The sequence below is a fragment of the Pinus tabuliformis genome, chromosome 5_1, assembly GCF_031772625.1.
Source record: "Pinus tabuliformis cultivar Carrire ecotype Pingquan chromosome 5_1, CPIR1, whole genome shotgun sequence".
Classification (NCBI taxonomy): Eukaryota; Viridiplantae; Streptophyta; class Pinopsida; order Pinales; family Pinaceae; genus Pinus; species Pinus tabuliformis.
The window spans coordinates 980152904-980166504 of record NC_142305.1 but is presented as its reverse complement, the minus strand read 5'-3'; the positions used below and the strand labels follow the sequence as shown (position 1 = coordinate 980166504).

The 13601-nt window shown below is 37.0% G+C and overlaps 1 protein-coding gene across 1 annotated transcript in view; it reads left to right on the top strand.

Moving 5' to 3' along the window:
• Positions 1-13333, top strand: part of LOC149168013 (zinc finger CCCH domain-containing protein 19-like) — a 121901-nt gene extending 108568 nt beyond the window's left edge. The window contains exons 9-11 of the mRNA XM_089433294.1: positions 10546-10694; positions 10803-12989; positions 13043-13333. Of these exons, the coding sequence (XP_089289420.1) occupies positions 10546-10694; positions 10803-12976 (2323 nt within the window). The 3' untranslated portion in view covers positions 12977-12989; positions 13043-13333. The remainder of the gene's footprint in view (positions 1-10545; positions 10695-10802; positions 12990-13042) is intronic.
• Positions 13334-13601: the final 268 nt, after the last annotated feature.

Here is a 13601-nt window from a genome sequence, read left to right as displayed (position 1 = left end):
GGCTCAACTGTTATCATAGCCAATTCATTTCCAGTAGTCTGCAAGGGGACCTCTTTGTCCGATTCTGAACTTTCAGAGACATGGGTTCATTTTATATCCCCCGTTCCCTTTTCATTTTGTGGTTCCTACTTCTGCGCTAATGCTCAGATCTTTACTAATTCGGTGCCCTTCTGGAAGTGGGTTGTGGCTCCAGACTGATCCTCATCACCTCTATCTTGATTGATTATCATGTTGAGCTTGTGCATCCATATTTTATTGGTTCTCTAAGGTTTCTTATTCCTCTTCTTCAGAAAAATGAGGATCGGATACCTGCCTTTGGCTTGTGGTCCTGCCTCTTTTTCTTTTTAGGGATCTTTTTTGCACGAGGGTGCATGTGTTCTACAAGTGTCCTGTCTGAAAACAAATTCGACATCTGAATGCTGTGTTCTTGTAATCTAATACTTGGGTCTGCTGAAAGTTTTTATGTTTCAGTTGGATTTGATTAGGTAGACCTTTGCTGAGGTCAATCTCTACACATATTTTGGCAAAAGTGAAGATACCTTTTTCACTATGTTGCACGGAATGTCTAGGAACCCACCGTTTCGTGCTGTACCGTTACCCGAAACGCCAAAATGATGCTGAAACGTGACTGAAATTTGGCCAAAATGCCTGGGTGGCATTTCCTGATTTGGAATTGCCGCTGAAACGTTTTGGTGGTGTTGTCACACAAAACTGCCCTGTTTCTGTCAAAATGCGCTCTGTCTCCATGACTTTTGTGCTTCTGGGGGCTCACTCAGGTACCTAAGAAGGATTTGGGGCCCTTTTATGGCCAAAAAAGATTTAATCTACCACTAAATTTTATCTACATACATATATATAGATATATATGACGTTTTGGCCGACTTTTCCATTTTCCAAGGGTCACTTTTCAACCGTACCCGTTTTGGAAATTTCCAGACGTTTCGTGCAACTTAGCTTTTTCTGTTTTGCCATAATCCATCTTTTTGAATTTTCCCAGAGTATTTCCAATATCCTCTAGGACCTGATGGTGCCAGAAGGGAAGAGGAAGATTGGGTAGTCTTACCCATAATGACATTGCTAAAGCCAGCATATTTTTAGCATCAAAATCTGGGAACCATGGAATAATTAAGAGCCCAGCTCTGCCCCAAAACCATGGCCAGTCATTTAGGACATAATCCAGATTTTTCTGTGTATCAAATTGTACAATAAAGAAACTTTTGGAGCATAAATAGATATCACAGGTGGGGGGTCAAAGTGGGAAAATCCACTGGTGTAATGTGTCAGATTTGGGCCAGAAAGTATTGAATCTGCATATAACTGCCCTGGATTGTAGAACAGGAAAAAGAGAATTTACCTCTTGTAGATTAACTTCCATGGCTGGTGCTTTTTTCATTTGTTCTACGATGTATGGTCCTGGGTTGTTTTGGACCTGATCTGATGGGATGTGCGTCTTCCCTTGCACTGCATCCTTGAAAGAGACAGATCCACTGGGATTTCTGGAGCAACAACTTCCTTGTAAGATACTGAGACACCTTGTTGCCTGATGCCTGTATCTCCAATGCACATCCTCACAAGCGTGACTACGGCGGAGTTTCTTGAAATACCATATCCGTGCAAATAAGAGAAATCCATTAACTGCTTCCTTTCGTATAATAGGTGCTGCGGAGTAACAGGGATGCTAGTGCTCTATCATCTGTTTTACATCCACCACAAGATCAGATCCATATACTCATTGAAGGATCGATTTCCCGCTTATGGTCTTAATGAAAATCTGAAAATCCTCCTCCAAATCCGGATTTTTAATCCGAGATCCTTCAATTTGAGGAGGAACGAGCCATTTTTGAACAGGAGACAGAGCCCCTACAGACCTCAAGGCACACAAATCTGCATGCATTCGTGGTACGAAATATAGGTGATGGGGGGACCAAAAGACAGCCCTGTTGGGCTTGGCTGTCGCGTCCCCCACAGGACTGGAATAAACCATAGAAACCATTCGTGGGTTCCTGTGTTATTCTGGGGTCATTACCGTTGGATTCCTGTCGGTCCCAGGCGAAATATTGCTGGGATTTGCAAGCTTGAACCCTCAAAGACCATAAATAAAAAGACGCAGGAAGGAGACCATTCTGCCATGAACAAATATTTGCTTTTCTTACTGTTTCACACATTCTCCCTTTCATGTTTCCTGTAAAATTGTAGACGGATGGTTTTTATTTAGTTTTTTTGCCAGTCTCATGCTTCTTTCTTATAAGGCTTAGGGTTTTGGTAATCTCCATTTTGTTGTGTTTTTGGAATGTGATTGTTTTCCCTATGCATCATTCTCTGAGCTTTTGGGGTATGGATACATGGTTTTCTGGCCCATTTGCATGCTGTCCCCTTCCTTGTTGCCTGAGAAATCGTAAATGGATGGTGTAATGTTTGGTTTCTCTCCCAGAGTCATGCTGCTCCATTGTATGATGACTCATTAACTTGTTTTGTAAAGTAATGGACTTTGGTTTGAGTCTGTGGTTTTACGCTTCTTATGCCTCTCTGCCTTTGGGGTGTGAATACATGGTTTTCTGGCCCATTTGCATGCTGTCCCCTTGCTTGTTGCCTGAAATAATAAATGGATGGTGTAATGTTTGGTTTCTCTGCCAGAGTCATGCTGCTCCATTCTATGATGACTTGTTTTGTAAAGTAATGGACTTGGTTTGAGTCTATGTGGTTTTAGGCTTCTTATGCCTCTGGCTTTTGATTTGGGGCACAGTTTTGCTTGCACTTCATCTGCAGTGCACTGTGGCGAGAGCTTATATGCTGTCTATTTTTTTCTTTTTAGGGAATATGCCATTAGTACTAAGCTTTTATTTAATAGAATGATGAAACCTATTTACAATAAGCACTGTGGTTACCACCACGGGCAAACTTTCTTCTTGTCACTTTTATGTAGTTTTGGTAAATTGGATATAGGGGCATGCCAATATTATATACCTCCAAGAGTTTTACGTCTATCATGTAATCATGATTAACCCATGGTCACGGAAATGCTATTTACTTCCACATTTGTTTCATTATATAGACATCCAAACATAAAGTCAATAAGTTGCCTTGAGGTGAATTGTTTTTTGGGTTCCACACTTCCAGTATTGTGATCTTACAAGCGAACTGCCCCTTCGCCTAGGTCCAAATCAATATTGAATTGAACTAAGAAAATAGACTGTATGTGGAATGCAAATTCAAATGTCGATATGAGATGCCTCGTTTCAACAATTGCAGCCTAGGGGCAGAAGGACCGAGGGCCAAACGTCACCATTATTTGCCCAGTAATCCCAATCCTCCCTGTAACTGCATTGTTTCGTGAACTATGCTAATCAATCCATAATAAAGATAAATTTGGAAAATGTCAATCGGCACAAGACAATATAATTAATACCAAAAATGTTTTTCCATATTAAAGGTGGCTGGCTGAAGGCTGAAACTTTTTCCCCTCCTAATGAGATTCTAATTTATGATACATTTTCTTTGGTACAATTTTAGATCAGCTGGGGAAGTACTTAATCTGTTACCTTTTCTGTAGAATAGACGAGGCAACAAATAATTTTACGGGTCATCATATCTAATCATTATAACAAATTATTAATTATTTTCCCTATAAAATATGTCAACAACTACCAGAGCATAAAAAGTCCGGTTTATAATTCAGAACTCCTGTAAACAGCCACCAGAGGGTTTATAATCCGGAACTCTGGTTTATCTGTATTCTTCAATCCAGTGTAATGCTTTATTGTCTCCTGCCTGCAATCACACAGATTATAATACCCTGCATGCGTAGTTATAACTTTTGACACCCATCTGTATATAATGCACCTCGACACGTAAACATTAAACATGGTATTATTTATTTTCCAAGTAAAATTTGTCAACAGCTACCAGATGGTAAAAGGTCCAGTTTATAATTCAGAACTTCGGTAAACAGCTACCAGAGAGTTTATAATCCAGAATTCCGGTTTCTGTGTCTTCTTCAATGCAGTGTAATGCTTTATTGTTCCGTGCCAGCAATCACACAGATTATAATACCCAGCATGCGTAGTTATAACTTTTGACATCCATCTGTATATAATGCACCTCGAAATGTGATCTTGCATCCATTGAGATTATGCATTGTGCAGTCTAACTCTAGCATTTAATAAAATTGGTATATGATGGAAGTAGGCTGGCAGCTTTCAGAAACTCTATTGAGATTCTGACGCCTTTGAGAATTTCTAGTGTGGGATATTTATATAATTCATGTGTTCAAGATATCTGAGAGCCATCATAGTTATTAGGTTTATTTAAGAAAGCCTGCAAGCTGATTTTCTCCAAGAGTTTTACATCTTGATTAAGCCCTGGCCACAGAAATAATATTTACTTGCATATTTTTCATTATATAGACATCTGGACACAAAGTCAGTAAGTTGCCTTAAGGTGTATTGTTTTATGGGTTCCACACTTCCGGTATTGTGATCTTTCAAGCAAATTGTCCCTTTGCCTAGGTCCAAATGAATATTGAATTGAACTAGTAACTTAAGACAATAGACTGTAAGTGGAATGTAAATACATTGCAAATGTCGATAAGAGATACCTCCTTTCAACAATTGCAGCCTAGGGGAAAAAGGACCTATAAGGCCAAAAGTCACCTTTATTTGCCCAGTAATCCCAATCCACCCCGTAACTGCATTGCTGAACAAACTATGCTAATCAGTCCATCATAAAGACAAATTTGGAAATTTCAATTGGCACAAGACAATATTAATAATACCAAAAATGTTTGTACATATCAGAAGTGGCTGGCAGCTGGCCGAAGTGTAATGAATAGAATATATAAATAATTTAAATATAATGTAAAAGATAATAATCATAAATAATAGTTAGTTAAGCTAGTAATTAAGGTTGAAGAGGCATGTCTAATAGGACATGACTCTTCATGAAGAGACACTTGCATGGTATATAAGCAAACCTCTCGTTCTCATTTGTAAATCATCATCATTCATTCTCATTCATATTTAATATAATAATTATATCCTCAATGGATAACTTGACATTACAAGTCTTTTGGAGCAATTAATCTGTAGAAGGAACTTTGTTCGCTTCATTTGGTATAAAACTTCTGATACGCAGAAATAGATATATAAATATTATATTAAATATGAATGAGAATGAATGATGATGATTTACAAATGAGAACGAGAGGCTTGCTTATATACCAAGCAAGTGTCTCTTCATGAAGAGTCATGTCCTATTAGACATGCCTCTTCAACCTTAATTACTAGCTTAACTAACTATTATTTATGATTATTATCTTTTACGTTATATTTATATTATTTATATATTTTATTTGTTACACGAAGGCTGAAACTCGCTCCTCCATGAGATTCTAAATTCTGATACATTTCTTTGGTACAATTTTAAATCAGTTGGGGAACTACTCAATCTGTTGCCTTTTGTGTAGAATAGACGACACAATAAATAATTATACACACTATTCATATCATAAGCATTTGAAGCGAACAAAGTTCCTTCTATAAATTAATTACTCCAGAAGACTTGGAATATAAAGATATCCATGAGGATACAAATATTATATATTAAATGTGTGAATAAGAATAAGAATGATTTACAAATGAGAACGAGAGGCTTGCTTATATACCAAGCAAGTGTCTCTTCATGAAGAGTCATGTCTCATTTAGACATGCCTCTTCAACCTAATTACTAGTTAACTAATCATTATTACAATTTATCTTTATTATTTATATTTATATTATTTATATGTATTTTATTCGTTACATTGCCTCCTTCCTCAAAGAGCTTTGTCCTCAAAGCTTGTCGATGAAAAAAGGCTTGATCTCTTTTTCGGCTTTGAAAGTCTTTCTGTCTCGGAATAGTCATCCTCGTCGATACAAGTTGATATGATCTTCTTAGTGACAAACAAAATTGTCGCACTGAGAAGGGATCAGACCATCCGAGATTAATCTTCTGTATGGTATTTTGATCACTGGAATTTTGTAACGACTTGTTAGCATAAGACGGGATTGAGATTACATCACTATTATCCAGAACATCAGTTTGTTGTTTCGGTTCTGACTGGTTCAAATATGTAGCATGGTTGATTCGTCTGTTCTCATGATTCGGATGCCGATATGGAACTTTTTTGGTTTGATTTCTCCTTACTGGGCATGTGCCAATTTTTATATTTTCTTCTGGCAAAGATGTTGTTGAGATGGTTATGGAACATTCACTTGGGATGTTCATTGTCTGAACTGCAACATCTACGTGTGTCGTTTCTTCAACTGACTTGTCTTCTTGAGTTGTCATATTCACTGGATCGGTATTTGTTGTTTTGTCATCAACTTGAATTCCTACATTTGATACTTCTTTCTCGATAAATTGTTGTACCTTGTTTTCTAATGACTTCTTATCCTTCTTAAGTTTCTTAATTTGCGTCAATAATTTTTCACTATGGTTTTTAAGTCGAGAAACTTCTTCATTTTTGTCAATAGTGATTTTGTCAATTTCATTTTGCATATTTTGTAATACTTTTTTACCTTCTTGAGAAATTACTTTTGAAATATCCAATATATCTTCTGGCGTTACTAAATTAGGTTTCAGTATAACATCTTGGAGTGTTATTTTCTTCTTCTTCTAAGAAAATGTTAAAAACTTTTTCTTAGTATTTAGAATAAAGGAACCTAGAGTTTTCATCCATGGTGATCCCAAAACAATGTCACTATCATTAAAAGATAAGGTTTGCACGGTGAATTGTGAGGTAAAAGTATAATCTCCAATATTTATGTGTAGATTGCTTATATCGTATTGTTTGCCAAAAATATTTGTTTCAACTATATTTGATTCATGAATCACCAATTGATTAGCACATTTAGGACTAACATAATTACTTCTTTTAGTAGGACTGATAGAGATTATGATGTCTCTTCCTGCGAGTGATCCTTTGATTTTAAATAGTGTGTAAACACATGTAATACGGGTTTCAGGAAACTTTTCATTACTAGTCTCCATTTTTGCCTTGATGTTTTTACGTAAACAATATGTCAACTGGAGCTATTTTTATTATAAAATATCACTTATTTCTTCTATATATATTTTCCAAATATTCTCCTTTAATGTGGATTGTTAAAACTTGAATACCCTTTTATTAAAAAAATATTCATTTATATTGTTGCCCTCTATATATGTATGTATTTCTTTATATTAAGACCCCTTTTCAAAAAAACTTTATTATCTTATAATAATAATAGTTTCACTTCTTTTTTTAAATAATAAATTGGTCCCCTTTTTTATATACTTAATTACTTCCTTGATAAATTTTTAATGTCACCCCACTTGATAAATATAAAGGTCACGTCTTTTCATATGACACGGTCACGATGTTAAAATACCATGGGCTATTACCATGGGTTGTTTTTAAAACCTCCGTTAAAATGTTCTCCACGTGAAAAGTAAAATGTACATGGGTTGTTTTTAAAACCACAGGCTATTACCATGGGTTGTTTTTAAAAGCTCCGTTAAAATGTTCTAATGTTCTCCACGTAAAAAATAAAATGTACATGGGTTGTTTTTAAAACCACGGGCTTCTCTACGTAAAAAGTTTTAAATATACTTGGTATGAGATTTTGTATCCTGTTTTGTTTTTTCTTTTACTTTTTTTTTTGTTGTTTACTTATATATATATATCTATATCTAATATATATATATTTTAATTCTTTTCTCTTTTTGTTTTATATATGGCCAAAGGCCTAGAAAAATGGAGAAAAGGAGAAACTCCCAAATATTTAGCCAAACGCTTGAACTGTAACAGCAATAAATTTGACAAAGAGTCGATAGCCAAAGACTTGGATCGAAGAACGAGCTATGTGCACCGGTTAAGCAACCTAGAGGACCGAACTCCTCTGAAACCAAATGAAGCGTACAAAGTTCCTTCTATAAATTAATTACTTCAGAAGACTTGGAATATAAAGATATCCATGAGGATAAGAATGATTTACAAATGAGAACGAGAGGCTTGCTTATATACCAAGCGTCTCTTCATGAAGAGTCATGTCTCATTTAGACATGCCTCTTCAACCTAATTACTAGTTAACTAATCATTATTAAAATTTATCTTTATTATTTATATATTTTTTATTCGTTACAGCATTATATATATATATATATATATATATATTTTCCATACAATGTATGTCAACAGCAACAAAAGGGTAAAAAGTCCGGTTTATAATTCAGAACTGTGGTAAACAGCTACTACATGGTTTATAATCCGGAACTCTGGCTTCTCTGTACTCTTCAATGCAGTGTAATTTTTTGTTGTCTCATGCCTTCAATCACACATGATCATACCCTGCCTGCTTAGTTATAACTTTTGACACCCATCTGTATATAGTGCACCTCGACACTTGATCTTGCTTCCAATGAGATTATGCATTATGCAGTCAAGCTCTAGCATTAATAAAATTGGTATATGATGGAAATAGGCTGGCAGATTTTGGACGCTATTGAGATTTTGATGCCTTAGAAAATTTCTACTGTGGGTATTTATTTTTTTGATGTTTTCGAGACATTTGAGAACCATTATAGTTGTTATTTTTATTAAGAAAGCCTGTAACCTTATTTTCTTTCGAGCCATTTTCTCTTCCTAATTTTCAAGCTTGTTGATCATCTCAACAAAATCAACCTTTAAAAAGGTTTGCTTTGACCAAAAGCTTCATTATGGCCGAAGGAAAATTGCCTTTATCATTGCACAGCCAATAATGCTGGTGCCTTTTGGCAGACTGCATGTAAATTCCCAATTAGAAATGGCATATGGCAGAATGGTGAAGGCAATGAAACCTCTTTTCATGTGCCATTTACGAATTGAAACATTCAACCACCTTTTTTTTTCAAAGAAGGCATGCTTCTTTTGCATGCATTTCGATTGAAGTTTTTAAGGTATAACTATCCATGAGCCGCTGCCTGATATTGAGCGAATATTATCTTCTTAAATGACATGGACTTAAAATATTACAACGCTTTTGGAATAAAGCGGCCTTAGATGACTTGATGGTGAAAGTGGGGACAGTAGGCCACAAGCTTCACCTTATTCATAATTCTTTATAAACTCAGATCCTACCATTTTTCTTGAACTGCACTTGTATCTTTTCCTATATTATGGTGAATCTTGACCATGAATGCTAAAGAATCTCAATTGAATTTATTTCTTATGCAAAGATGTCGTCAAGGCTAGTTTATAACCAACCTGATTGTAATAAAAAGGCAATTTGACAACATGGCTAAGAATTTAAGTTAGTTGAACAATTCTAATCAAACTGTTTGCCCTACAAAAATGATCAACGATTCAGTATGCCTTTGTCAGACCTTTGGTGGTCGGAGTTCTTTTTATTGTAGTTTTGTCAAATTTATGTTTTCCCAGTTCATATGCGAATATTTATTTTATTTCGACTCTTGCAAAAGAAGGAAGAAGGCTCGGTTAGGCATGGGATAACTATTATCAGCAGGGAAGTTTGTAGTCTTTCACCGTATTCTGTAGGCTTTTATGTCTAAATTGGACTTAAATGATTGAATTGAGATGGAAAAAGTTTTAAATTAACAGGCATCCATATGAATGACACTGGTGATGCGTCACCATTATGTTGATCTCCAATTTGAACCACAGACAATCTGACAAACCAACTGGCTCTTTGCACAGGTTCAAGTCACTATGGAAATTGAACCAGTAACTTAAAGTCACAAAGTGTAACGTGAATGAATTCCAAATTTTGTTATGAGATATCTACAGTCAATGTTTGCAACCTAGGGACAAATGGATCCATGGCCATATGTCATCAGTATACGCCCATTTATCCCAGTTCTTCCAGTAACTGCATTGTTGCATGAACCACATCAATCAATCCATCATAAAGACAAAATGTGAAGCCTCGATTGGCAACAGTGAATATGATTAATGTCAAAAGTGATTACACTTTACAAATTTAAAAGTGACTGGCTGAGGGCCAAAACCCCATCCTTTTCCCTTGGTCAGATTCCAATACTTTTTGGCACAATATTAGAACGCTTAGTTAACTACGTAATCTGTTGCCCTTTTGAATAGAATGGACAAACAGTAAATAATTATACATGATAATTATATCATGATTCGTAGATATTAAACACATTTTATTTATTTTCAATATAACACAATTATTATTTATTTTCCATAGAAAATATAGAGTATATATCTATCTCCTATTAGCTTCCAGAACAGTTTTGTAGATTCGGACATCCAATATCTTCTGAATCTATGACTAGGAATTTATATTCAAGTTTACAAATATTTTATGTTGTCAATTCATATCTCCTTCACAACTTAAACATTGCATCTGTTTCCCAAGATATTATGTTCTGCCCAAAACGATGGAAACAGATGACACAAAGGAAGCATACTTGATAATCCATATATTTAAAGATGTTGCTTTGTAAATTATTGGTGTGGTTGTGTATTGTTATTAATTATTGTCATTCCTTAACATTTGTGTTCTGCTCCACGCTAAGAGAATGTGTAGAGAAGTTGCAGCTGCTAAGCAGCCCTGATGAGCGTGCTCGAAAATTACAAGAAACACCAGATGTGATTGCTGATCCAAATGTAGATCCGGGTTATGATTCAGATGAGGAGAAGACTGCAGATAACAACCAAGGTTTGATTCTTTTTTGGGTTAGACATTCTGAATTTTTTAGTGGATGTTTCTGTTAGCGACTAGTATGCCGAACCGTTTTATTTGCTGACATTGCTCCTTATTATACAGGTGCACATTCTAATCAATGGGACAAAGGATCATCAAAGAAGGGGTGGGATGGTGGCCATCAAATCTCAACAAAGACTTTGGATAATAGTAAAAGAAATACATCCTCATGGGGGCAGTCTGCAGGGGAGAGGGGGCCTGGCATTGCAGAGAGTCATGGTTGGTCTCATAATGACAATGAAAATAATAATCAAAACAACAAAAGTACAAGTTGGAACTGGGGGACAGAGAAAGCTGGAAATGAACGTAAATTTAGTGGTTGGGAGTCCCAAACGGTTTCTGTAAAAAAAAGTGATGATAGCAACACTGGTTGGTCTGGGTCATATGCTGGAACTGCTATCCTGGATCCAAGCTCAAATTTGCAGCAAGAGCAAAATGAGAGTCAGATACACACATCATCAACCATTGTGGATGAATTCTCAACCAGGCCTGATCTGAAGGAGGAGGTCAGTGAAACAGAAAAGGTGTGGCACTATAAGGACCCTACTGGCAAAATTCAAGGACCCTTTTCTATGTTCCAACTTCGGAAATGGAACACAACTGGGTTTTTCCCTATAGATTTGAGAATCTGGAAAACACATGAGAAGGAAGATGATTCAATATTGTTAACCGATGCACTTACCGGTAAGTTTGGGAGGGATTCCAATGCTTGGGAAGCTAAAAGTCACTTGAATCAAACTTCCATGGTGAATAAAGTAGCTGTGGGTGGGAAAAATCCTAACGCTGGTTGGAGAGGGAATGGTGTATCCACATGGATGGGTTCAGAAAGGAACAACATCTCTCCTCGGTCAACTTGGCAGATGGATACTGGTTGTGGATCTTCTGCCAATGATGGTGAGTTGACAACGACTACCGATCATCAATCTTTTGGGTGGGATAACAGCAACGGCGTTCAAAAACTTGGAAAATCAGAAAATGATGGATGGGGTGCAACCCAAAGTTCTGGAAATACATGGACTGCCCCATCAAGTGCCGAAGCTCCTCCGTCTTCGAATGAGGGTTTGAGTGGCCCATTTATTAGTTCTCAAAAATCATGGGCAGCCCCTTCTGCTATTGAACCCCCCAAATCTGCAGATGCTGGTTGGGGTGGAGGTACTAATGAAGTCTGGGCTACACCCAAAAGTTCCAGAGGTATGTTGTCAGTTCCGTCAACTGTTGAAGCTCCCAAGTCTTCGGATGGAAGTTGGCTTGGAGGTCCCAAGGAAAGTTGGGGTGGAAGTTCTAGTGAAGGTTGGGGTGTGCCGAAAAGTTCTGTAAGTATGTGGTCAAGCTTGAAGACACCTGAAACATCTAATTCTGTGAAGGGAGGATGGGTTGGTGGCCATGTTGAAGGAATGGGTACACTGCAACCTAGTGAAAATACCTGGAAAGACTCATCAACCAATTTAGTTGAAGTCCTCAAGTCTACCAACCAACGTTGGGGTACATCCCAAAATTCTGAAGCTCCAATATCTTCAAATAAAAGTTGGGATAGAGGTCCAGATGATGGTTGGGGTGCATCCCAAAATTCTGAAATTGTGCTGTCTTCTCAAACTGTTGAAGTTCCTAAATCTACAAGTCAAGATTGGAGTGGAGGTCCAACTGAAGGTTGGGTTGCAACGACAACCCAATGTTCCGACAACCCGTGGAAAACATCTGCAAGTGTTATTGTCGATACTCCCAAATGCCCAAAGGAAAATTGGGGTGATCCCCGAAGCTCTGAAAATCTGTTTTCTGCTCCAGCTCCAAGCTCTACAACAGACAGTTGGGGTGCACCTTCAAGTTCGGAAAACTTGTGTGCTACAGTTTCAGCAGTTGAGGCTTGTAAATCTACAAATGAATGCTGGGGTGCACCTCAAAGTTCGGAGAAATCATGGACAACCCAGTCAACTGGTGAAGCTTGCAAAACTAGAAGTGAAGGTTGGGGTAGTGGTTCAACTGAAGGATGGGGAGGTAGTGGAGGTTGGGATCAAGCATCTGGGAGAACTGAAAATAGTGAAATGGGAAAAGTTGCAGGGATGAGACCTTGGAGTACTCAAACAAGTTGTCATGATTCAGGTTCTGCTGGAAAGTTTCATAATAGACCTCCCAATGATGGTTTTCGGCCTTCTAGAAATTCAAAGAAAGATACTCCTTGTAGGTTTCATGAAAGAGGTTTTTGTAGAAAGGGGTCGAACTGTGAATTCCGCCATGGTTAAATCTGTTTGGTAGGCAATCGTTGAGTTATTATTGTTAATTCCGCCATGGTTAAATCTGTTTGGTAGGCAATCGTTGAGTTATTATTGTTAACGTCCTAGATCGGTCTCTTTCAAGGAGAAACAGCTTCATCTGCGACAGTTGTATGTCGGTGTTAGCACTTCTGTAAAAGTTTTATTACTAAAATGGTTAATGATATTGTCAAATAAGGCGCTTGTCTGCTTGACCTTTTAGCTGGTCCGTAATGCATTATATTCACATTTTAATATTAGGCTACTTAAAATATCCTTGGGATTTTCATAGAAAAACTGAACTGTATTTTCAAATCTATTAAACATATTTAAACAACTTTGTAGACACAGATTCACTGGGTTGACGTACAGGCGAATGCAAAATAACATCACAAAATCTCCAGGTGCTGTTTCACTCTCGACACTACCAATTTTAATGACGGTTGGGTTTGCACTATAAAACAGCTACCTGAAGAAGATGTAAATAATACCTTTACTAGGGTTGGCCACTTCAAAGGATTTATTAAACCTTGCATCTAATTGTTTGTATCCTTGGGCTAAAGTGACCTAGCGGACAATGAAATTGCTTTTAGTGATGTCCACGAGACTTCACGGT